Source organism: Salarias fasciatus, chromosome 5, assembly GCF_902148845.1.
Source record: "Salarias fasciatus chromosome 5, fSalaFa1.1, whole genome shotgun sequence".
Classification (NCBI taxonomy): Eukaryota; Metazoa; Chordata; class Actinopteri; order Blenniiformes; family Blenniidae; genus Salarias; species Salarias fasciatus.
In genome coordinates, this window is record NC_043749.1 from 21,657,548 (window position 1) to 21,684,340 (window position 26,793).

Here is a 26,793-nt window from a genome sequence, read left to right on the forward strand (position 1 = left end):
AAGCTGACTGGAGCAGACAGTTCTACTTAAGGCTGTGTGTGGGTTAGCCTCTCCTCGCTGCAAAGCCTGGTCTCCTGCAGGATTTGGCTCCCATGGCCTCTCTCGTAGTAATTGAATGCAGAGAGAGGGTGTCATTTGTCCTGTGTCCCTCTAGGGAAGGCGCTCTTGCTCTGACAGATTTCCCACAACTACAAATGGGGCAACTGTGCCCCGGGAGTTTTCCACTGGGTCTCTTGCTCTCCCTGCCTTTGTGTGAATAATTAATTTACTCCTGTCAGTGATAGAGCGCTGATATGTAATGTGGCTCAGGCCCGCGAAGCTCGTTCAGGTTAATTCAAACACTGCAGTGACAAGAAGTGATAAATACTGACTCAATGTTATGTCAAAACAACCAAACTGTTAAATGTTTGAGTGCTGTGAGAGCGCCTTCACACTGTTGTTTGACTAATGTTTCACTTCACTTCTGAACATTTGTGGCTTTTTGAAAAGCTGTGCCTTTTGTTTTGTGCAGCTGTAGCCTTCATGCCAAGAGAGATAAGTTACGGCTCTAACGGTGTCTGTTTCTGATTAGAGGACAGCAACCTGTAGCACAGCAGCCGATCGTGACGGTGGGAGCAGTGATAGATTTACTTGTCTCGATTTGGTTTTGATTTGTCTCCGCGTCTCTCAGATATTGTGCAGCCGTTTAAAGCTTTGAGTGATTGTAATGACCACCGGCTATCCTTTTACTTGTTTGCCAGGTCAAGCTATCCGTCAGAAATTTGACAGGATATTCACCGCAGTGATCATGAGGAGTGTGTTTGTGGTCGACATTTTGTAGCCAGAAGAATTGCCGACTGACCAGTAGCTGGAGACGCTTTCTTTTTCATGTACATGTGTAACAAAACATCAAATGCTGACAGTTTGATAATTTCGCTTGTCATTTGAACTGTGCTTTAAGCCCCACGGGAGAAATACAACAACTGATAACTGAACAGCCCAGTATTGTTTTGCAGAGTCTTATCAGCTGTTGGCACCATCTTTTAAAGTGTATTGCATTCATATAAGCAAAGGAAGAGAAGAAGTACAGAGCAGGCAATGGTTTAGGAGTAATAAAGTACTTAAAAAATTGTGCAAATGTATCTTTTTAATTCAGAAAAACACTGATTCTGAAAGATGACTGAAAGACTTGATGCCTAATGTCACAATCTTACAACCTAAGGTCCAAAATTTAGGACAGCCTTCCAACCAATACCACGGCAAGTTAAATTTCATTTCAGTTCAGTTTTGTCTGTCGGATTATAACTGCTACTCATGGCACTTTTACACACACGAAACAGATCATGCCTGTTGAGCTAGTACATTTGACAATGGAGACGAAAAATGTCCTTTCACCAGTAAGACGTCGAGGTGGTGGATTTATGCAGAGAGCAGCAAACAACAAATTTGATATTAGACAACAGCGAACTAATCCGCCCGCTGCTGTGTCGATAAGAGCAGGAAACACAGGTCACAAACTTCCAGTTCCATAGTTAAGAGGTTCTAAAGGGAATCGCAGAGAGGAGAGATCACAGACGACAGGATGGAGACACGAAATGTTCGTGATAAGCAATGAAGATGGATGACTGCATGGAGAGTTAGAAAGCCTGGTGCAGTAAAGGTTTCTCTGGAATCAAGGCAACACTGGGACAATTTCCCATACAAAGAAAATGCATCCAAATGCTCCATCCCCTCCCCCCACTCTTGGCTTTTTTTCCTCAAAAATCAATGCTACATAAAGAATAGTTTCATTCTTGGTCCGTTTCTGTATGTCCTAATTGTTAATCGTATTTCAAACGAGAAATTTCAGTGGAGGTTATCATTTTCCAGTCTGTTATAAACTAGGATAGCTAAAATTAGTAGATTAAGTTAGAAAATAAATAATTACATATTCTTGATCTTTAATCTTTAAGTGGATTTTCCTTTTAAGTAGCTCCAAAGATAACTCATGAAGAAAGTGATTTTGGACTGAATTCCTCGGCGCTCCTCTTGAATAAAGGAGAAATCTGTCTTTAGCGAATCGTCTCAGCTGTAGCTGTAACTCCAGTCTGTAATTCAGCCATGTCAGTGCGTTCCGCATGGCTTTACAGATAAAGCAGAGAGACGTATAGATTGCAGGTCAGCTGAACTTCTCTTTCTCTCTGCTGGACTGGCACAAGAGATATTGATTTTGAACCTCATTCTCGGTAAGCGTCACTGAACCGTAATGCCTCATATAAGCCCAGAGGAAGAGAGGAGCAGCTGACATATAACAGTCTCCAGTTGTCCTGCACTCTGTAATAACTTCACACTGCTGTTCCTCACTGCACTTATCTTTCACTCTTGACTACTTGAGGCTCATTTAAATTACACACTCTGTAGCTGTGACTGGACATTGAAGTATGGATGACCTGACAATCACTAGAAGTGGATAAATAGTCTAGTTTGTTTGGGGAACAGTGCAAGGGCATTTGATTGTAGCTTTAATCTGACTTTCTCTATCTAAACAGCAGGCGCTGACTCTTATCACACAGATTCAGTCCACACTAAATCCCAAATATTCATTCAGCCGAGCTTTATTTATATAGCCCCTTGCAGTAAGTCAAATAAATAGTTCACAACTGTTTGCATCTGTATTTCATCTGAGTGTTTTTACAAGCGTGTGCACACAGGGACGCATATACACGTCTACCACCTAAATAACTACTTCTTCCACCCGTCGCACTCTTATTCATATTTATCGGCTGTAAAAATATCCAGTGCAGGTGCACTATGGCAGCAGCTCTAAAAATATGGGTGGATGAGCCACAGAGAGGACTCTCTCTGCCACTCGGCCTCTCGCAGCGCCGAGTTGGGTGCTGAGGTTTTCGTGGTGCAGTGTCGTTCAGGCAGTCGGATTTCATGGGTAATACAAAGCTTCTCATGCTAGCAGGGACTAATAGTTTGAAATACTGAGCATCTCTGAGTCTTTATGAACAGTCTGCTATTGTTGCTAAACTAATGCTTTTCATTACTGTAATTAATGGAGCTTAATAAACCTGCAACAAATTCAGCTGTAATGATGAAATCATTTACTTATTTTTCCCTTTATAAGGCAAAGCACTAGAATCATATCAGTATGAGTAATAAGGGCTTTGGTTTTACTTGATGTTACATCCAAATTGAAATCAGCTTCATCTCTATATTGCATTTAATAATATCAAGATGTGTCATCAATGTGACAATTTACAATTTTGGTGTCATTCAAGTGACACTTTGACATGCTTTTGGAATATAACAAAGGATCCAAGCCAGGTTCGTTCAGAAGTACCGTCCGAGCCACCTCTTCAAACCTCACATGCTGGTGATTGCAGTGGAGTCTTTTCCTGAAGCTGCTTTGTGTTTTCATCTATTGTTCCGAGCGCTGAAAATTATTTGCGTGACCCTGGACTGTTGGGCTCCATACGCCAGCAACAGTAATTAAAACATAAAACAGTGTGCTTTTGTTCCGAGCCAGTGGCGCACTCTGCTTCACAACCTTTTTTTTTTTTTTTCTTCTTCTTTATGAAGGCTTGTTTCTCTGAGGAAAAAAAGCCTTTGTAGCATGAAAAGAAAGAAAGAAAAAAAAACATTTGTTTGTTGTTTTCCTTGCTGTTGTCTTATGTCTAATACATTTGAAAAGTTTCTCAACATATTTTAGAAGCAGAACTTTGTAAGATACAAAATATGCCTTTGGTTAGTAAGAAATGTCTTTGATGATCCTCTAAATAAACATCTATATATTTTTTTTTCCGCTCTAATATTTCACTGTTTAATGCACTGAACCCACGGCTGTTGACTTCTACAGGAACAGTAAGAAAGATATTTTTCTGAACGTCCTAGAATCTCAGCCTGTAAGTCGTTTCAGGCGTCCTCTGAGCGCAGCTCCCTGTCTCTGGCTAATCTATCCTGACATCTTCCAGGAGTGTCACCTCCACCTGCCATACTTTAAACACATGACCACCCCTTTTTACCGCACTCGGTAAAAAGCCAGGGGAAAAGCTGTGAAAATGAAGACGTTTCTTCTAATTTCACACTCTGCGCTTGATCGTTAGGCTCTTATTATGCCCCATTTGCTTCCCTCCACTGGCTCTGATGAAAGCAGAGCAAAGAGGCCATGACAGGACAAAAAGGGGCCCTTCATCAAAACACATTTTGTTTGGGGTCTTTTTGAGTCGTGCTCAACCCTCCCCCTTCACGTCACTGCCGACACTTTCCCCCGGAGTTTCCCCCTGTCTGCGTCCCTCATTAGCAGCAGCCCCCACCTGTCTCTTCATTCATTTTATTAAACCGTGATTGTCCGACGCTCTCTGCCCACCACCGGCAAGCTGTCCACTGTTGTTTAATTGGCCCGCAGCCTCCCCGCTGCTCTCCAACAAGTGGGAAGGTCAATGGCTGCTCATGACCTGCGATGATGATGTCTGCCAGATCTGGGCAAAAGTGCAGATTTACCCTCAGACCTCACCGATGCGGACGTGCAGCATGAATCACCGTGGCTTCACAGGTGTTTAAGTTGTGTGATTGCAAAGCGGCGAGGTAGCAAACGCCTCTTAAACTTGCATCAACATGCAATTTGGCACTCAGCAGGAGCACAGTTAAGATGAAATAAAGATAGATTGGCCTGCTACGCTTCAGTTTCCTTAGTGTGACTGATATAAGTACAATAAACAAAATTCAGTTCGGTCTGGTTTTGTTTATGTAATGTCAATTTCAACGCAACCATCTGACGACACTTTACATTGAAAAGAAATGCACAGAAAAAAGGCACAATCTTTGGCAGCAGTGCAGGAATAAACTCCCTTTACATGGGCAGGAAAGTCTCAACATGCTGCTGTCGTAGTGTGAACAAATAACCAAAATGCAAAAAAAAAAAAAAAATCAGTGAAGAATTGTACAAGTTGGACCAGAAAGGGAAGGGCGCAGACTTCAGGTGAGAGAAATGAGAGTCATTTTTTATTGATAGGCAGAATAGATTCTGAAATGTTGGAAATTGCTGGGAGAGCTTCTTAAATGCACTGATCTGCTTCTCTATCAAACGTCCAAACCAGCTGCAGCTTAACTTAGAAAACTATTCAGGGTGATCTGAGCCGTCTTCACATATGCCTGTTAATATGCAAGCTGCTCTCCACATGCTTTACTTTTTGTTTCTCATTAAGCACATTTGGAAGACAGCCCCGGTTATTATTCAGATAAACAAGTTTTTGTAGGGCAGTTTTGTCGAAAATGTTTTGGACACAGATCAGAGTTTTGTGTTTAGGTTGGCTCCTGTGATATTTTGGGTTTTGGGTCAAGCCAAGCATCGCACAAGCAGTGATTAATTAGGACATGGGAATTACAAACTAAAGCACTTTTAATTAGTCAGAGCGTTTGATAGGCTGCGTCTTTGTAACAAGAGGGGTGACTTTCTTCTCCAAACCCGTCAAAATCTGTCAGAATCCTCACTAAGTGGGCACTAATTTGAGAAATTATATCAGCTGTGAAGTGAAGAGTGAAGGGGGGAGGCAGAGCGGTCAAAGCAGGAGAGGGTTCAGGCCATGTAAAGTAGCTGAAGGGGGTGTGAACCGGAATTCTTCTTGGCTGCGATGTTGAGGTCAAGGTCACGACCCACTCGGTGGTTAGAGCACATGGTGTTAAAAGCTGGTTTGATCCATAGCTCAGGGGCAAGAAAACCACAGAGGATGCATCTGGACTCTATATTTTCAGAGCGAAGCCTCAAACCGGTGCACAATAATGAACTCTGAAGTAAAACAGCCTCTCCCAAATGCCTGGAGTAAAATTTGCCCCTTGATTATTCTTTATATGATTACCTGTGTAATACGATTATGCCAGTTTAGTGGAAAATTCATGTCGTGTTCCCTCATTCCTTGACAGTAGTTAAAGCAGCTTTCATGACAATATCAATAACCCATTACAGTGTGTGCTATGAATGTGTCCTGTTAAGACACAATAAAAAAAAAGGAGTCGGACACACTGTCACATAAGCCAGAGCTCGTCTGCTGTGTCTAAGTGACTTGATGGGACATCTCCAGTCTCTCTTAAAGCGGTACAGAATGGGAGAGAACACGAAAACCAGGCTAACGTCACAACTGTGCTTCTTCTTTTTGTTGATGTCCCAAAATAAACAGTCAAATACTAAATTTAAACCTTTGTAGCAAAGACTGATCCCCCCCACACCAAAAAAAAAAAAAAGAGATCCTGATTAATGCTAAAAGCCAAAAGAGTCTCTTGTGACCACTTAGTGCCACATTCTTTCTGCTGGCTTTACCTGTCAAAGTAAACCATGGTACAAGGAGCCAGATAGCAGACGACAGTCACTTCATACTCTTCCCTAAAATGTCCTAAATAACAACAACAAAAATACAAACCCTCCAAATACTCAACCTGAAAGCGCTGTTTTTCAGCACACCAAGTAAAAGCTCCCACTCTTTTTGTTCCAAAAAGAAAGTCCTTCATTTATTTATTTATTTATTTTTGCTTTTTTATTTGCACTAAATAAATATGCACGCTAATTGGCCCACTTGACCAGTGAAGAAACAAGTGGAGACGAAGTTTGTGCATCTAACATGTTGGATCAGATCAACTACAGTTGTACAGTTGATATTGTAACTGTTGTGTACATGTTGTTAAAATAGTTTTTCCACATTTTTAGGTATTATTTCCTTTCTTACAAGTGGATTTGCTCTTCTGTGACAAAATAGTTGTAAACCGTCAGATGGAGCTCAGTAGTCAAAGTTCGCTGCCTTTTATTTCTTGGCAACAAGTACAAATACATTAGTTACATTAGTTACTGTCATGGCGCTTCCAAAATTTCCAAGGAAGCAAACTTCAGGATGTGATAAGAAAATAATTCCATCAGCTTTGTTAAAGTCTTAGAAAGGTTGTATTTACGGCTTCATTTCAGTCCTTCTAATTCCACATCCAGAGCAGGTTTTTTTTTCCAGGGTTTGTTAACTTTATGTAGTTTTAATTACAGATAAGAAAATAACTATCAACAAGTATCGAGTGGTGACGACAGGATTTTGTCACGTAGTGGATTGGATTAGGGTTTGAATTAAATCGCACTTTTAGCTCGTGAGTGTGTGTGTGCGCAACAAATGGAAGACATACTGTCAGGAATGGTTTTCATTTCTTTATATCAGTGTAATGTTATTGGACATATTATGTCCTCTTCTCTCCTCATCATCAGTTCAGTAAAAAGGTTATCTTAAGTTGATTATTCACAAATAATCTTATTTTGGAAGTGCTGTGTGAACCCCCTCCCCACATTTCTGAGAAATACTGTTACTAGGGCTTTATGACCGTTTATTTTAATTGAAAACCACTTTTGAAATGCACTTAACTGGATGAATCAGACTATCGTTTCTGCCTCTGTTACTAAGCCTCTCTTTTTAAATGTATTACTGTTAAAGTGGAGAAATGGGGGGAAAAAAATGACTCTTCTCTGTGTTCTTGATCAACAGTGGGAGGAGGTGAGCGGTTACGACGAAAACATGAATACCATCCGGACGTACCAGGTGTGTAATGTTTTCGACAACAACCAGAACAACTGGGTACGGACAAAATACATCAGGCGCCGCGGAGCACAGCGGATCCACGTGGAGATGAAGTTCTCTGTGCGGGACTGCAGTAGCATCCCAAACGTTCCGGGCTCCTGTAAAGAGACTTTTAACCTGTATTACTACGAGTCAGACGCGGACACAGCCACCAGAACCTCCCCGGCCTGGATGGAGAATCCCTGGATCAAGGTTGACACCATCGCCGCCGACGAAAGCTTCTCCCAAGTGGACCTCGGCGGCAGAGTGATGAAAATCAACACGGAAGTCCGGAGCTTTGGCCCCGTGTCACGGAACGGCTTTTACTTGGCCTTCCAGGACTACGGCGGCTGCATGTCGCTCATTGCTGTCCGTGTCTTCTACCGGAAGTGTCCTCGCATCATCACAAACGGGGCGCTGTTCCAGGAAACGCTGTCGGGAGCAGAGAGCACCTCCCTCGTGGCGGCCAGGGGTGTCTGCATCCCCAATGCAGAGGAGGTGGACGTGCCCATTAAGCTGTACTGCAATGGGGACGGAGAGTGGATGGTACCCATCGGACGCTGCATGTGCAAAGCCGGGAACGAGGCGGTGGAAAACGGGACGGTGTGTCGAGGTATGCTTCTGCTATTTTCATGGCTATTTCTAATCCTAATGAATCAGCATTGCCAGCCCAACAGATCAATTCAACCACGACCAATCTGTGCAATGTTTTTGTCTGGCAGTGCACTCTGCACTCTGCGCTGTTCCAAGATCTATTCATTCCACTCAGTCGATCACATAAGCACTGGATAAATGCATAAATCCAATGCATAGGTTATTCAGCTGCAGCCATCATCACATTTCCATGACAAATACCGCCATTGCGAGCGTTTGCTTTTTTTTCTGATAGAAATGCACTGTGAAATATGGCATTTCATGTGGTAATTTTTTTTTTTTTTTTTTTCCCAGGGTTTGATCTGAAAATACACAATGGCATATGGAAATGGTAGCACCAGAACACACTTAGTTTAGTCTCTCTGAGCTGCTGTACAAGCCGGGGAGTTGCTCCACATTGGTGTTCTATGTGAAAACTCCTTGTCAGGGAATAGCTGGTTTCTTTTCTTCTTTTGAAACTTGCAGTACATTTTTATGTTTAGTCCTCTAGTTTATTTAAAAAGAAACCTATACCAGGGGTCTGAAATGTTTCTTATTGGTGAAGGTTTTTTTTTTTGTTTGTTCTTCTTAAAATTGAAAAGAGCAGGGCCTTTGAGTCTGCTTATATATAATTTAGATATATTTCGATGCAGGAAGTGTCTTTTTCTTGTTATGTCCATAGTAGTGACACATTTTCAGAGAAACTTTGAATTGAAAGTGAAGAAACTCTTTGGAAAATCATCCACTAAGCTACGAAGTTAAAAAGAAAATATTGATAGTTGAACAAAAAAAATATTTTAACTGATATTTTATGAGTAACATGGAAAAGCGATGAGTTGCATGTAGGTCCGCGGAAGCTGGTTGAATACCTTGACCTCAAAATGACATAAAGCATGTAACATTCACAGAGAAACAGATACCTGCATATTTCACTAGAACTCGTGCTTACCAACAATTCAACAGAGACATGATGCACCGCTTCAAATCAGCAAAATTCGGTGCTAATCTTTTGTTGGATGCTGGCCCCCCTCCTCTTCAGCCAAATTGCCTGCATTTTCCTGTCAATTGGAATCCCTCACAGGCAAATCGATTTGGCTTCTCAGAACATCAATGTGCCCAACGTTTACCTGTGCCATGCCCTATCCGCACTCTGGCAGGTGGTATTTGGACAACGTGCTTTGAGATCTTGATCACTTGAAACAGCACGACAGCGTGTTGCCCGCAGACTGGAGCCGTGCTGATCAAGCCGAGCACAACAAACCACCCACCTGCGTTTTAGATCGGTGTGTTGCTGCCTCTCTTATGTGTGCCTGTAATTACAGCACATCCCCCAGTGTCTGAGTGCTGGGAGGGGAAACGTGATGGGTGCTGCCTCACAAACACTGCCAGCCCCGTTCAATGACTACTAATGAGGACAGGCACCAGCTCCCTCCTTAAGGAATACAGGCCAGTGAAAGCCATATGAAGATATGACTTTGGTGCAGCGAGCTGCTCCTCATCCACATCCCCGCATAATTACACAAATCTGCTTGTTTTGTGACCTACATGTAATTCACTGCATGTGGTGGATTGAACCATCTCAGGGGTGTCCTCTGTCACGGTGTTTTTTTGTGCTAAATGGGATTATACAATTAAATGTTGTCTGCTCCGGGAAAAGCTTGTTGATCCACTTGGTATGCTCACAGCTGGGCATGAGATTTCTCTAGTTCAAACAAAAAAAAAAAAAAAAAACCTGACAGTTCACCTTTTTTGTCTGGAGTGGCTTTGTTATTCATTGTCCACTAGAGTGAAAGCTTCACTGGCCACATGCTCACTTCTCCACCGGCCTCTGCCGCATTGGTGAAAGTGATCTGTGCCTGACAGAGGCACACGTGTGCAGATTGCGATCGTCTCTGGCCTTGTGCGTCTTCCTGAATCGTATGACGCAGCGCCCGAATATTAAAGCTTTATGAGAAGGATGCATTATGAGTGAGTGCAGCTGCGGGATGCAGCAAAACGTGACGCACGGAGATGGATTTTAATGCTCCATACAATAGTTATGAGCCTCGCCGCAAACAACTAAGAAATGTGTGTGTTTTACCGAGACACAAAGTCAAACCATTACAATAAAAAGAAGATTGTATTTTGTTGCCCTCCTTTGTTCGGGAGCTCCTCTCTTGATGGAAGGCTGCCATGAGTTTGTCTGCTCTGGGTACGTCTTCTCAGAAACTGAAAGCTGATATCAGCGCTTGAAAGTGTGGTCAGCCGCCGCCTTTCAGCTGCCAGAAGTTGGATAATGAATTGATCTATGAAAGATGCGCCTTTGCCGGCCGATATTATGGGGTAATGAATTGATTTGTGAGAGGTGCCCTCTGAGGGGTTTTGAGATATCTTCTTTCTTGTGCTGGATTATGGAGCCTCAGAGACAGCTTAAACCAGCCGGGATGAAAGACACTATTTGTACTGTAATACTAATAATGCACCCAATGCTTTGTTCCTACGTCTCCTCAACTAAACGTGTAATTACGCATGTAACAATTAAACCCTTGGCAGGGATCCCGGCAAATAATTACGCTGTCATGAAATCTGTCAAAATATTGACGGTAGGAGGGGGTGCTTACATGAAATCGCTGAAGTCTTTTTTTCTCTGCAATTGTCTTACAAGTGAGATTAAGTTTCCCCCTCTAAGAACTGCAGCAAGTGAGGGAACTATACCAAGGTCTTTCGACGGAGACGGCCCTGAAAAGGGAGCTCTGATTTCCCCCGAAAACCCTTGGAGATGGTGCACCACACAGACACACGAGGTCCTGTTTGCCCTGGCTGTTCACTGCAGAAATGAAAGCATTTCGCTTCAGTTAGGCACAATAAGAACCACGTTCCTGGGTGGAATTGCAAACTCCGTTAACAATGCCCATGTGTGTTTTTTCAGTGTAATCTGATCATCTAACCCCATTGCTATTGTAGGTTCAAGGGTCTCAAGTGCGGGAGCGTGGCTTGTGTTATTGAGCAATGGAGATTCACATGGAGACGGTCTGTCACAGCGACAGCAACTTGATTCATGTCTCAGTTTTGTTTTTTTTCCAGTGACTGTATTTAGGCAGGAAAAAGGAAAACACGAGACAAGCAGTGCCTTTTGTGTGGCCTTGTGGGCCAGATTTGTTGGGAAAAGAGTCACCAGATAACATTAAACAGTGAAACAGTGGATGAAACACTCCAGCTGCTCTTCATACACTTCCAATCATTTGTAGTGGAAATGATGATGTAGAAAAGATGTCCGTGATAAAAACCCAATAGGTAGCCTTAGAAATGGATGATTTGAAGAATTCTCCAGAATAATGTGACAGAAATGTTCAGTCAATTCCTCCATTAATCCATTCCATCCTTCTGACCCACCTGGACAAAAACAGGGAAAATTCAACCTCACACAACTTGTTAATTTGCTCATCTTAAATTATTTAGCACTCTGTTTTCCCACTTGTGATATTGTTCTTCGATGACACTGTGCTGTAGGGTTTTGCACTCTGACCTCACAGCAGTAAGACTCCAGTTCAATTCCAGGCCTGATGCCTTCTGTGTACTTTGCACGTTCATCTTCATTTTGCATGGATTTCCTTTTGCACCTCTAATTTCTTCCCACAATCTATGCTGACTGGGTTGATAGGTGACTCTAAATTGTGTGCGCGCATGAATAATTGTCTGTTTCACGTTGGCCTTTCATTTACTGGTAAACCTGTTCGCGATGCCGGCTGGGATCTGCTCCAGCCCCCGCTGAATTTATATAACTTGGATAAAACGCACAGAAAGGATGGATGGATGGATCATTACGGACCTGTTGTTAAGTGGTTTGAGGTCTTTGCCCATGTCCTTCAGGATGATTCATTACTCCTGTTACTCTTACCGAAAGCAATTGGCAACAATTCTTTGAACATTCACTTTGCATGATAATACTTTGAAAGTCACCTGGTGCACTCAGACTGGTTCTGGAGAAAACAATTCCTGCATCAATCAGGTCTGTTACTGGATATTGAGCAGGCACTAAATAAGAGGAGTCTCGTTATGGGCGCTGCCAGTAGTTGCTGTTGTCATTGTTTCACATCCTCCATAAATAAAGTAGAGCGGGCAGGTCACAGCGAGTCGATGATAGGGAAAATAAAGATTACGATAACTACGCTTGTTATTGTTGGTCGTGCAATAAAACCGTTGTAAGCAAAAAGCCGATACTTGATCAGTGTGCTTGAGGAACAAGCGTATTGATGAGGCTGTGCGCTCTGAGACACAAAGTTTTGAAGTCACACAGTGCCGCGGCTAAAGAAAACTAAAAGCTAATGCGACTCTTGAGAACCCTGGTTGTGTTACATCTTAGAATTTGGCAAATTCTTTTAAACATGCTTGCTGTCCAAGACACTGAATTAACATCAGTAGCAGGGAAAGGCACTACTTCAAGCATTGAGAAAATTAGATTTGATTTAACTGCATTTAATTTAAAATAAAAAGAAACAAAATTTGAATAACAATCTGTGGCTTAAACAAGCAGTGATAAAATACACAACCTCTAAAGAGTCCATGTTCCAGGCAATAGTCTGAGTAATATACTGGCACCACATGTTCTTGCCTGGCCCCCACACTCACAGACACACTCATATGATGTTCAGTGAACATAAATTCTTCAGAACGTTCACAACAGGTTCCTCAGTACTTACTATTCAGATGGATAATAAGCGTTTTGAGGTCTCATTGTGCAGGAAGTTTACTCTAAACAAGCACCACTAATTTCTGCCTCCCGGTGAGGTCTGCATAAGTGGCGAAAGGTGCTCTGAAGCAATGTCTTTGCAGTTGCACCAGAGCAATTAGATTAAGGGAGGAAGGCTTCAGTAATTCTTCAGCCAAATGTGGCTGCAGATAAAGCGAGGTGGGGGGAACCGAGTGCAGAGGTAGGTGGTGTGCAGACATGATTGGATAGACGTGATTGCATGGAATAGCGGTGGGGAGGAGGCGAAAGCAGGAAATGAGTCCCCCTAACCCACTGTCAGAATCCCAATTATTGCAGTCTCTTCGTCTGGAGAGGGTTTAAGGATGGAAATCAGCGTAGCACAGACAAATCCACGCCGCTGCCTTTATTTCCCTCGGTGCCTCCGTCTTTAATGGCAGCTCTAATTGACTAACAGCGCACGTGGGGGAAACAGCCACGCTGATGACTGGATGACTGTCCTCTGCGCTCGAACAAGACACAAAGCAAAACAAAACAAACACACCCCCTCAAGGCTTTTTGCTGCATTGTGCATTGTGCAAACAGCGATGAAGGAAGGTTTGCGTCGAGCTGCAGTATCAGAGAGCACAACGGGGAGAGCGAGCGAGAGAAAACAGGAAGAAATAAAGACCCAAAATGTCAACCGCCTGCCTCCTCTATAGGCATACACACAATATTCTGCTCGAGTAAAAGCTACACTAATCCTGGTAGATTGATGGGTGCTTCGGCTGCCGTTAGGAACTGTTTAGTTAAGCATAAGGAATACAAATTAGAAGCCGAGCAGATGTTCATTACTTCAACATTTGCCTGTTAAATGGCATCACAGGCAGCGTGACTCAATATCAGCATCATAGGCAACGCTCCTTGATTTCCATCACTGATCTTTTCATTTCAACCCAATAAAGGGTCTGTGATGTGTGGCTGATAGAGGCGGCCTCTTTGGTCTGTACACACTGTAGGATGTTCTAACAGCAGGGGGGGAACAGGCAAAGCCTTAAGACGTGTCATTCCGTCCACAGAGGCCCCAGGGAACATTCGGGAGCCTTTATTCCTTCTTCCCCACTGTGATGGGATTTCAGTATGGCCAGGTACTTTTTTTTTTACCGTCTGCGGTCTTCTGTTTTTCTGCCTGTTCTGCGCCCTGCACTCATCCATACAGCAGGCGAGAGGGAGGAAGGGAGAAAAAAAAAAGACTTGGGGAGCCTCTAATGAGAGGCAAGAGTCTAATAAGAGAGAAAAACTCAAATTAAACAGATACGTACAGCCTCTCTAAGTGCACAAATCAAATTACAGTGAGCAGTCATGTGTGCAGAAAGGCAGATTCATACACAAACACTTTATCATGCTCATTTTCACAGCACATTCATCATATGCAGACGTGATAACGTGACCTGCGATCCCTGCGAATCTCCCTGAACTCAAAGATCATGGCCTGTTAAGCCCGTAAACGTTTTCCACATGTTTTTTTGCACATGGCGGTCTGTGCTCCATATGCCCCTCCGTCACTCTCCTCATTATCCAGCACCATCTTTTGAATCTCAAACTCAGACAGTTTGACCCTGCATAATCCCACCACCTCTTTTCACATTATTGGTCATCTCATTGAATTCAGAGGTTTCCTGTGGGTCTGGTTCTCTCTCATAACACCTATGCCCATTTCACTCGTATCCCCACGACACCACAGGCAGTTTTCTGGTGTTACTCCATGAAGGTAATACAGGCAGACCTCATGATTTTTTTTGCTCGGGATAAACTCGCCTTGGACAGGCTGTTCTGGAAAGCAAAGCCGTGCAGCACTGATATCCTTCCATATGGGCCTCTCTTTTCTCATCAGGGACAAGGCCAGAGCTTTGTCAAAACATCCCCATGTGCTCTCTCAGATGTCCTCGACTCGTGTCCTGCTAGAGGAATCAAGTCTCTGTCGGCTAAAGGAGACTGATGGATCAAGCATCTGTCTGGATAAAAGATGAGACGCAACCGAGCTTCACTGTTAAAGACAGGAATCCCTCTCGAGTATCAGTGACCTTGTTTTCCAGTGATGTATTAGAACTCGGTCAACACAGAGAAAATTGTGGCGTCTTGTGTTGTGTGCCGTTGACCTACATCAGTGCTCTTCGGAAAGTAAGAGTGGAGAGAAAGCGTGCTCTATAAGCTGCAGCATGTGTGAAATGAGTGACGTTGGCCACACACAGATCAAGTGAACCTCGTGATTACTCAGAAAGATCCTGAATTCTGCCGCTTATATTCTGGCAATATGTGTATTGTCTGTCCAGTTTCATGCAGCATCACATAAATGTCCCATATTGTAATAAAGTAACGAGACAGTTTTCAAATTTTACCATGAGTGTTTTTTTTTTTCTATTATGAATCTTTAGTATTGGTATTTTATACATTGACATTAAGATCAAATGATAGACAACAAAGTCTTGTGCAGCCACTGTGTCAGTTGACCTTCTAGTAATGCGATTTAAGACTCTAGTTTTGTTCATCTAGGGAACCAATACAGTAACATGTCAAACCTGAATATGAATTGAAGTTCCACTTTCCGGCTTTGGGGTTTGCCTGAGTGCAACATGACTTCTGACTTATCCTCTCTATTGCTACCAGCCACGCAAAATGTGTGGGAAAACAATGCAGCCTAAAGCAACAAAAAAAAACTTGTCGTTTTTCAAAAGCTTACTTGACAGTATGAAAAAAAATACCTTGAATTAAGAGTCTTTGATGATCTGAAATCCTAAGCAGAAAAGAGGATCTAACAAAAACAGCACCCCGAATACTGTGTTTAAAGTTACAAAGTCGAGCTGTACCCTATTTAGAAATGTGACTGCAGGTTCAAAGCAGAGAACTAAATGAACTCTGTGTACGTGTGAAAAATAATGGATTATCCTCTTCTTTTTGACACACATATGGACGAGACTCATAAGATAAAAGTAGACTTTTGTTCAATACATTTACCAACGAGCACCCATTGCCAGTGTGCAGCAGCAGTTACCCTGCGACAAAGCACTTAGCTCCCTTCATTTTCAGACTGTGCCTAATATAATTGCGCCCATCCTACTGCTGCATGGCGTTCAGAGACATCTGTTTGTTATATAATTTAGAAGCTGTTCATTGTGGTGGGGATCAGTTCATTTTAATTATTTGAGAGTCGAATCCGTTGAGGAGAACTTGGACCGCAGTTTTTTTTTATGTAGCTTTATGTGTGCAGTACGCACCGCTTCTGAACCATAATGGGCTCTAAAATATGCAACATCGTCCTCCAACAAAGATCCCCGCCATGGTAAACTTCAGGTGATAAAAGATTGAATGGCTGCACTGGTGAGAAGAAGAGAGAGAGTAGACTGGAAGTACAAAGTGATGTAGGGTTGTGTTGTATTAACAGGGAGATAGGAAGACTTTCTGTGTCCTCTTATCAGCCGCTCGCCTTGCCGCTTGTCAACATACCACACTATTAGCCAAAGGAGACCGCTTCCTACATACAGCCTAAAAGAAAGACATCAGAGCGAGAAGATTATATCTGAAAACTTCCTCACTCCATTATTTTGTGATTCCAATGTTTTTGTCTTCAGGATTAGGGATTAGCTGGATATTTTCATAGAGGAAATATACTGATATAGCTCCCTTCAAAACCCACTTGATAATTGCAGAAGTTGTGAAGTGAAGGAAAGCTTTACAAAAATAAAACATTACCAAAAATCGACAGCTCATATAACACTGTGCAGTGTTGATACACTGCTAAGTGATGTAATTGAATACTTTGTCTTGTAGTACGTCTACTATATCATCTACTGGACACTTGAAAGTCCACTTTGCTTTGTAGTATGAGTCAGCATGTGCTGTAAATCTCCGTGTTGTCGATATGTCTCCCGTCGCAGTGTCACAAAGACAAATTCCTGTGCATTTAATTACTTGGCCATGGAAGTGATTTAGATTCAGAAAGTACACACTACTGTTCTCAAAGGAAAACAAAAAGGCTGACTTTAATTATCAGCTAATTCCACTGCCTGAGACCAAATCGGAAGAACCAACAAACAAAAAGTATCCTTGGATTCAAGGGCGACGTCTCTTTTAACCTCAGTGAATCCCTTTGTGGTGATTGTGTCCGCAGATGCAGTAAGCAGCCCCAGGGGCCTCCGCCGTGTTTGAACAAAGTCAACAACCAAATCAAGCAGTTTATGTTGATATTTATTTAGTTTTGGGATTTAATTCCGTAATGTTTAGAAATCCGCTGCTAATGTCAACTCAAAAGTTGGAGCGCTGTAGCAAAGTTTTCTGTCATCGGTCTCCCCGGGAGGTTTCCGATATGTGTTGAGCTTGAAATTGAACACATGCCTCCAAAGCCCAGTCGATGTAAAGTTAAGCTCTCCCCTGTCTCTAGCCACCGCGACAGGATTGTGCTTTGTTTTCTTTGCCAGGTTACTACCTGTGTGTTCCAGGCTTGTGGGAGAATCCAGGTGAATAATATTTTGTTGAGTAGGCATATTACTCATGTCATTCACTGTATCGAGTGTCGAGGCCCGGGAGATATCGGTGAAAGAGTTACGCCTGCACAGTGAGTTCAACCCACAAGTTAATTTAAACAAAGATTAGATCTCAGTCAGATCTCGTTTAAGTAAATAAAGAAAGCCTGAGAGACATTCAGTATTTAACAAGACTCTACAGCCACACATGAAGCACTGAGGGTGCAGTTAAGCACAGTGGCAGGCCGTCATCCTCTTAATACCAACACGCACATGCTGATGCTGAGCAGGTTTTATTATACATCTTCACCATCTCACTGAGTTTCACTGGCACTTAATAGGTCAAAACACAAAGTGCAGATACAGATAATGATAATGTTGTAGTGGTTACCCCTGAGATGAGGAAGGGGGGCTCATCATGGTGTATTAGATAGTCTTCTTGTCTCATAGGTTGCTACATTCCAATTCTTTTGCATGGTTTTTCTCTGGATGCAGTTTTTCTTCATACAGTCTGGGAAAAAAAGCACATTGGTGTAAGTATGTGTGATTGTCTCTCTGTGATGGACAGGGAAATTGTCCCGAGTCTGCCTGCACCGATTACTCAGCCTGGATGGGCTTCACTTCCCCGTGCTCATAAATTGGATAAAGCAGTTTAGAAGATGGATGAAGCAGATCACAAATGTAAATCGTGACCTGATGATGAAACTGAAAGAGAAGTCACAGTATGGTGGGTACGGCAGGTGATCAACATTGTCGGCAATAAAAATAGTCACCGGTAAATGTGTGTTAGTGATTAATGCCATGTTGTTCAACCCCACCTCTTTCCTATCTGCCGAGAGTTTCAGCAACATTTCAAAAGAAATGACTCCAGTAAGTGATGCAGATGAAATCTGGTCCTGTTTTAATCTGAATTCAGTAAAGAAAATAGCTTTTTTTAAGCAGTACAAAGTATGCCTTGCCTACTGTGGGTACATGCAAGTACCTGTCCTTGCTTCACAGAAAATCTGGACACTTGAGATCAGAAATATGATTGTCCTTGAGAGAGAAAATGAATAATTTGTGAATGCCGAAGATTAGCTGCTAACTATGTTCAAATGAATAATTTTGATTGAAGTATCCATCTCTCTTGTCTTTATCATGGATTAGCACATAATTAAATCTGATCCATGTTAAATGTCAAAGCATATAGCTAAATAGGCACAATTTAATCGTTCTGTGAGTCATTATCACCTGTAAAAAATACTACACTGTCCTCAAACGGTCATTAAAGACATTGGAGATTTTCCTTCAGAGTGATTTAAATGAATGAGCCAAAATTCCAATTGCTGTAATTAGCTTCTTATTATATTTCACTTTCACCTTTTACTCAAAAACAACTGCAGGCATGGCACTACGGGAAATCTAGAGTAGACCAAAGACCTCAGGAGTTATTTTTAGTGCGCCAGTCCATCTAGTAGATAGTGAGATATTTCAGACCCAACGTGAAAGCACCATGGATATCTGCTTACCGTTGCTGTCCCTACTGCCTTAGTGGCTTCCATAGCTAAGAATATTTAAAGCTGAAACTTTAGATTACAAATTAGACACAACGGACAATCACTTATTGACACTTAACTGAGCACAATTTATTTTATTTTATTCAGTTTGAAACCAAATCGCTCCATTAAGATCATAATTGTGTGGTAAGAGTGTAGCTGATGCCAGGCAGAAAAACAATCCTGGCCTGGTTTAATTGTTGAAGCTTTGTTGGGGGGGATGGTGTTTCATTGCTGCGGGGGACAGCTCGGCTTTGTAAATGGGCTACTTACAGAATTTTCTGGATGTTAGAATTTTTTACTTTCCCTTGGGCAGCTGCTAAGCAAATAAATTACTCAATGTAATGAGCTGTTCCACTCTCCTGTGGAATTCCCAAGCTTTTGGCTAAAAGGTAGAGTTCGACACGGTTTTTCCTCATTCTTATAGGCCTTGTAAAGAACCGGGTTCATCTAGAGGATACAGATATTTCTTTTTCTTACACCACGCTTTAGAAGATGAAAGGCGGCACACAATCCAGCAGGCTAATCCTTATCTAGTCAGTAGGACGATTCCTAGCAGTGCATTATAATATGTACCAGTGGGTGAGAGTGATCTTACCGTGGCCCCCTCTCTTTCCTGTTCTTTCTCTCCACCTCGAGGTCTTTGCATTGTGATTAGAGCTATTTTCCCACAATTTATACTGTAAAGCCTTCAGGGACTCTCTGTTTATACAAAATTCATATGAAATAGGAGGAGGTGATACTGTAAACACCGAGCTAATGAAGAGGCTGTGGAAAAACAACTTAGCTTCCTCTGTTCCTCACAGCGTGAGCTTAAGTACAAAGGTGAGATATTATCACTCATGTGTTTAGGTCCCCATCATGTTTGAGAATTAGATCATAATTGCTTCTTAATTTCTTTTTATTACCCGACCTGTAGCCTTTTCATTTCCTGTAATGTCTTACCTTACAAGTTCATAGCAGTTCAAAGCATTTGGACTGTGTAAAATGGAAAAATAGGACAAGTAAAGCAAGACTAGGATAATACTTTTTTCCTTTGGATACCCTGAAATTCACCTTTCAAAACTTTTTTTATGGTGTTTTATTTATATCCTGTGGTCGTTACAGCAAGGAAATGATTTTAGAGGTGGTAAAAATCCATTACCTCCACAGTAACTATTGGGATTTTAGTATTGGCAGAAATAGAGAGAAATATGAGGTTCTTAAGGTCAGGAATTGATTTCCTATTTACTGATAGGATAGTCACACTTCCCCATAAAATGCTTTGATCCGACTCTATATGGCTCAAGGAGAGAGCGGTTGTAGAAATAACAGGCACTAAAACAGAGTCACAGTCAACAGGATACACACAAAAATCACGTACTCACCTCCTCCAGTTCAACAGTTAACCACCCGCTAGTGTTTACTACAAAGCCCGGATTGGTCCGGGAGCGTATTGATGCCTGGGAAATGCTCACTTCGTGCTGAGACCAGTGTTCTGGTTTATTGTGGTCATCTCAAGGCTGTGTGGTCTCTTACAGAGTTATACTCGCTTTTTGGGTGGCAGGGTGTGTGGGGAATGGGGAGTGGGGAGGGGGATGGGGGGAGGTGGGGGGGTTAGGCAGTGTGGGTATCGCTGCATTTTCATGTGCAGGGTGTTTTCATTACACCCCGCCAGCCGACTTTGTATGGCACGGTCTCAACACACACCAGGGCCACCTCTGCCTCCCCTCGACGTGCGGACATCTCTTCTCTGTGAAGTAACAGGCTTAAAGAACAGTCTGGAATACATTAGTCACAGTTATTAATGAGGCTGTTTTGATTCTAGGCTCCCCTTGTCTTAGCCTTCCACCAAGCAAAGTCAAAACGATGGCGAGGACGCTCGCTAAAACCAAAGCGCAGACCTTGTCAGCTGTCGGGGAGACAAATAGAGTTGAAATTAAACAGTGAAGTGAGGTGGTGAAAAGGCAAGAAAAAAAAAAAGAGTTTTTGAAAGGAAGCTCATGCTGCAGTGTAGACTTAAGCTATGTCTCTCTCAGCAACACTCCGAAATGTGCGCTTGGCAAGAGGGCACATCCCGCATTGGTTACAGCGAGATATGAATTGGCACACTTTAGGGCTGCCATTGGCATGTGTTACCTTACATGACGGATTTTGTTTGTCAGAGTTGAAATACACCATTTGCCCTTTGTACTCATGCACGCACACTTCTCAAGCATACGGAGTATAGGAGCCTGTCCAGCTATTTTGGCTCATGTAGTTGCATTACTGTTCCAAAGAACTGATGTTTTTGGACATGAGTATTAGCTGAAATGAAGTAAATGTACAATAGACTCCGCATTGTTTCGCCTCTCTAAAGTTGCAATTGTGCACTCTCTTCTGATTGTAATTATTTACCTTTTTGAAGTGATAAATAGCTTTCTTGCATTATATTAAAACAAGAAGTGCCACATATTACAATCAAATAATGTGTGACTTAAATGCGATGTATTTCATTACTATACAAATACCGATATTGTACATGCGAACAATACAGTGTCACAAAACGAATCGGTGTCATTGAAGATTCATGCTTTGACATTGACATGGAGCAGACTGTGACATTTCCAGCCACCATGAGGGGATATCCGGCGACTCCACAGAGAGTAACCCTCACTAGAGTAGACATTTCTAAGCCATCTGCATCTAAAATGAGAAGGCCCCACTCAAGAACAGCACCGATTCACTGATGTCATTCATTCCTTGCAGAGGCTTGATAACTCCTCCTTGCGACCTTCTTACTAAATATAGCAATTCACGTATTGATTTGGGGACGGCGGTGCATTCACAGCATGCCTCCACCATAATGACCTATTTCAACTGATTGCTTGTAGTTAAGTAGTTTTTTTTTTTTTTTTTTTGAAGTCTTTGTATCTCGTCTGAAAGAAAAGAGACGCATCCAAAACCTTCTGTGCCTGGTGAGATGTATGCTTTGAAAAAAAAAACAAAACAAAACAAAACCCTACAATTTGTGCATGATGGCCTCTATGATGAGCGTTCATATTGTTCATGCAGGAATGAAGCCTATGCAGAGTGAAGTCTCACGTAAATTTTTTTCAATATTTTGATCGGCGCATTGAATGTTGCGGTCTGCTCTGGAAGCCTTGAGGAGACGTTTTATCTCCACACTGCGAAGTTGTGGGATTATGAGGATCAATTGGGAACTGCAAGCAGCGTGATTCGGTGCAGTTCATTCACAGTATTGTACCTCGCCGCTATTAAAGTGTGGCAATAGGGAGAAGGGCCAATGAAAGCTTGGCAAAAGATGGCTTAAATTCCATCTGCGTGCGCTCCTTGCCAGCAGGCAGTTTTCCCAATCCTGAATGAGTGACTGTGATTGAAATCATGGCTCTGACGCGCCTTGTTATCCGTCTGTATAGTGTTGCAAGAGGGATGGGCATCAACAGGATCACTGTTATGTGTTTCAGAGCAGCTGAGAAGCAGGGATACCGTCATTGTTTTTACCAAAACACTCAACATGCCGAAGCACATCACTATTTATCTTGTTGCCCTACCTAAGAAAACAGCTGTTCTATCAGAGACGTGTTGTAAACTGTCTTGCCTTGTCAATCAATTCTCAAGTGTCTAAAAAGTATTTAAAATTACATTAGATAAACTATCTGTACAACAGGCTTTCAATCAACACAATTAGTTTTTTTTTTTTTTTTCTGTTGCGCTCATTTTGGGATTTTGAGCTCAGAGGAAATAATTCTTCCAAAAGTCTTTCTATAGCGGTATTGTCATTCAGCTGGCAGATTGCTATCAGCCACGTCACAAAACCCCCAGGAGCATAAATCCTTCCTTCTTCATTACCAGTTCCACCAACCTTCCAGGCACCGTCACAATCGGGCCTTTGTGGACTCGCCTTGTCTGTCATCTCCCTGGTTCTGTTGATATGGGCCTCGTGCTGAGAGCGTGGTCTCCTCATACATTGCACTAAATGCTAGCTAATTGAGCTTGTCCAGCCAGAACCTGTTAGTGTGCCGATAAGAAGGTTTTTGACCTCTTAAAGAAAAAGCCTCATCGAGTCCATTCTCAACAGATGAGATTTCTTTTCTGTCCAAAAAAATGGCATCTGTCAGTGGGAGGACGCTTTGGAAGCATCTATGAAAGTAAATCTTCCATTAAATTACTTTTTTTTAATTGACGCGTTATGTCAATAAATAACTTGAACAGAATTTGGACATGTTGAAAGCGTGTCGAAAAGACTGATATTAAATGTGAGAAGTTGAGAGATTATCATACCAGTTACATTGGCCTCTTTCAGAAAGATACACTTATCAAAGGCTGTTGATGTAGTTTAAAGAAAGAGCCCATAAAAATCACCACCCATGATTGTAAGTAGGACTTTCCCTATTTAATCAATTGCTTATGTCTCTGCCTAAGAGAGTTGGCAGATGGCCACAAATCGAAGGTCTTGGATGGATGCCCTTCCCATTTCCTCATCAAACTTCCATGAAGCAAAGCAAGACTAAGGGCTCTAACTTCGCTGACTGCGCCGAATCCGCCCGCTGTCAGCGGAGGGCAGAGTGCGCCGTCGGCGGATAAAGTCAACGGGGCGTGTCCAGAAAATTGTCCCAATTTCGTGAACCAGGCGCAGTCACGCCTCCATCCCGCCCACCGGCGCAGGTGGCGCAAGAGAGAGGAGAGAAAGTGGGTTTAACCCAGCTGAGCGCAATTTGACCAATCAAATGAACACCTCTCCTTTTTTTCAAAGAAGGACACTGCTACATTAACATGATGAAATACATTTTATTTCCTGGCCTCAATACTAAACCATAGTGAAGCAACAATGTATATGACTGCATTTTGAAATAAATAATCTCTTGTAGAGCTTGGGGAGCCAGACAAATGAAATAAAAATGCAGACACCCTGCATTTAGCGGCTACATACAGACTTTGTAGGGAAAGGGAAAATCTGTTTTTATTTGTGTGCATCATAACTCTTAAAGATACATTTGGGAAAGCACAAAGAATTACAGGTGCCAATCACTCAGCGCAGCTGCACAGCGGAGCTGGGTGAGTCTACTTAGGACTGCTGGTTCAGTTGTCATCAGATCGATGTCCTTTGAAATGATTCCCTGTAATTCCTATCACACACATGGCATTCCGGCCATCCCAGACGAAGGATAATCATTTATGAGAGAATGGTGGCGACATCTGCTATCTGCTCCGTCCTCCGCTCTGCTTCACGTGTTGCCAGCATTCTTACCCCCCTCCAAAGGCCACTATGGTCAGCCAGGCTGTCATATGCAGTGTTTTTGCGCAGGAGCACACCAACAGGTTGCTTTTCTGTAATCTAATGCATTAGAAATTAAGGTAAAGAAACAAAATATTAAATCAAGTGGATCAGCAAAACGTCTGCCTCATATCTGCTTTATTAATGCCTAAAATCAGGTTTTAAAATGTATTGAACTTTTTACAGTGCGCATTTGCGCAGCGTACCTCTCATTCACACTCCGCGCACTCGTTTCCCTGATACACACGCACACACACGCCAACACACACAAAATAGTTGTATTATTAACTGTCAATAATAATCAAGAACATATTAAAATTAGTAAAATAAGTCTCCCCGGTTGCGCACCAGGACGGACACCTTCCCACACCGACCCGTCCTCACCCTGCTCATTTTATTCTGGGACTGCAGGCTCAACAGGACAAAGGTATTTATTCAGAAAATATGTTCGTTCTAAAATTAATTTTTGGAAACGAAAAATACATGGTTTGCTGTACTTTAATGGAGGATATAATATTTTACCTGAATCTGTAACTGGCACATCTGGAGACGCTGCAGTGCCCCTGCTGTCAATACCGTGTTCACTGTTGTGCTCAGATTTATTACATTAGTTTAAATAATAATAATAATAATAATAATAATTTTACACCATTTTATGTTATTATTATTTAGTTGTAAACTGACAGCAGCCTACAGTAATTCTCTACCTGGAGGTGACGCGTGAGCGCTTCCATGCGCCACTGCAGGTTCTACGCTGGACTGTACAGCAGCTGGAGGTCGGTCGGGTATTTTTGGGGCAGCAGCATTATATTTGTTTCGCTGTTTGTCCCGCGACTGTTCTGACTCTGATTCAGAACATTCCTCCTCTTCACTCCAGTCAAGATCGCTGATGTCCGACACGTCTCCGCCATCCGATTCCCCCTCACTGACCTCCTGTATCATTGCTAAAGCTTCTTCCACCTTATATCTCTTATTTATGCCTGTTTTTACTATCTTTCTTTTGGGATTTGCTTGATATTTTTGGTCATCTGTCTGATTGTCTGCTGTCAGAGCTAGCCCCCTGTTCAGATGCGCGCATGAACCAAAACAAATCAATCACAGAAGAAAAAAAAGCCCCGTGAAGTGCATCATTTTAATCAGTCTAATAATAATAATAATAATAATAATAATAATAATAAATAAATAAATAAATAAATAATAAGTCTCACAGACCACTGTTGGCCTTTGGAGGTATAAATGCTTTGTAATATTATCTGTGTTATTGTTAGGACCTTATTTGCTTCAGAAAAACATACAAGACACATATTTAGGAAAAGTCAAAGAATTAGAGGACAGGGGAATTATTTTTAACAGATTTATTTGAATTCTAAAAACCCAAATGGTCTGTCAGATTGTCTTGGATGTTCTAGTGCTAAAGAAGATAATAAAAACAATTATGTGGTTCATGAGTGATTGTGTGTATCTTTCATGACACTGACAAGCTGTCAGTGTCATTAGATCCTCCGCTCCCCAGCCTGCTCACACCTTCTGCACGAAACTATCACTGCGCCCAGCTGATTCTGTCGACCCCTCCCCCTGGTGCGCCGCCACGCCCATCTCGGCGCAAGTGCAGCGGACCTGCCAGACACCCTCTTCTGCGCCTGTCGAAAATAGGAATGCGCTGCCTCCGCCGCTGATCATCGCCAAGTTGCGCCGTCAATTTAGAGCCCTAAGTGTCTCTTCACCCCTCCTCCTTTCCTCATTGTGCCAGATGTGCAAAAAATATTCCCCACCCGCGGCCTCCCTCCGTCACCACCACTACCCTTTGTTTTAACTTGTTAGGAGCAGGTGATCTGGGTTTAAGAAACTTCAATAATCAGCCATATATTTCCATTCGGATTGTTTTGGCTCTTTGCTGTAAACCGCACCTACCTGGCATTTCTGCCCGGCCACCCCATGTGTCGAGCCTGCTTCGTGGCATTTCATCTATGTGTGTTGCAGAAGGGGATTTTAGTCTGAGTGCAACTGACATGACCCAAGGATAATCCCGCTGCCTCCAGGAACCCAAGACTAATCTGCCCGTCGTCTTTTTGCATGCCCTCACTCACTTCCAGCTGCCTTAACTACTTTACCACCTTCACTTTCATGGCCACAAAATTGTTCGTCACCAGATTTGTGTGTGTTTTTACCATATCCAACCACGAGCGTGGAGTACTTCCTGTCTGCTCACGTCTGCTTTAACTCTCTGTTGTAGACTGAGCACAAATATTCAGTGATGGTGACTCACATGACTGTCAGCTTAGGGGTAAATACAGTAGCTGTCCCCCAGAAGGTGCAGGCAACTACTCAACCATTATATTTTTACAATGACCTTTTCAGCACCTAAGCATTAACGTCAAAGATAATATGTGGTCGCCTGTGTGGATATGCCAGATATGCTGTTCAGGAATGTGCAGAGTCGTGCCACGGGGAAAACTATGCCTTGAGGCTAGGTGGGTTACATTGGAGTTATGTGTGTAGCGTGCACGAAATGTAGTCATACAGCTAATCCTGTCTAACTGAGGATGATTGACAATGCGGAGTCATCAGGCACTCCAGAGCGACAGTCGTCTAAGACCCTATCAATAAGATGTGTGCCAGCAACTAGACGAAGCAC

General features: G+C 42.5%; 1 protein-coding gene across 1 annotated transcript in view; it reads left to right on the top strand.

Moving 5' to 3' along the window:
- Window positions 1-26,793, top strand: part of ephb2b (eph receptor B2b) — a 136,138-nt gene that overhangs the window by 53,553 nt on the left and 55,792 nt on the right. The window contains exon 3 of the mRNA XM_030092811.1: window positions 7,476-8,160. Within this exon, the coding sequence (XP_029948671.1) occupies window positions 7,476-8,160 (685 nt within the window). The remainder of the gene's footprint in view (window positions 1-7,475; window positions 8,161-26,793) is intronic.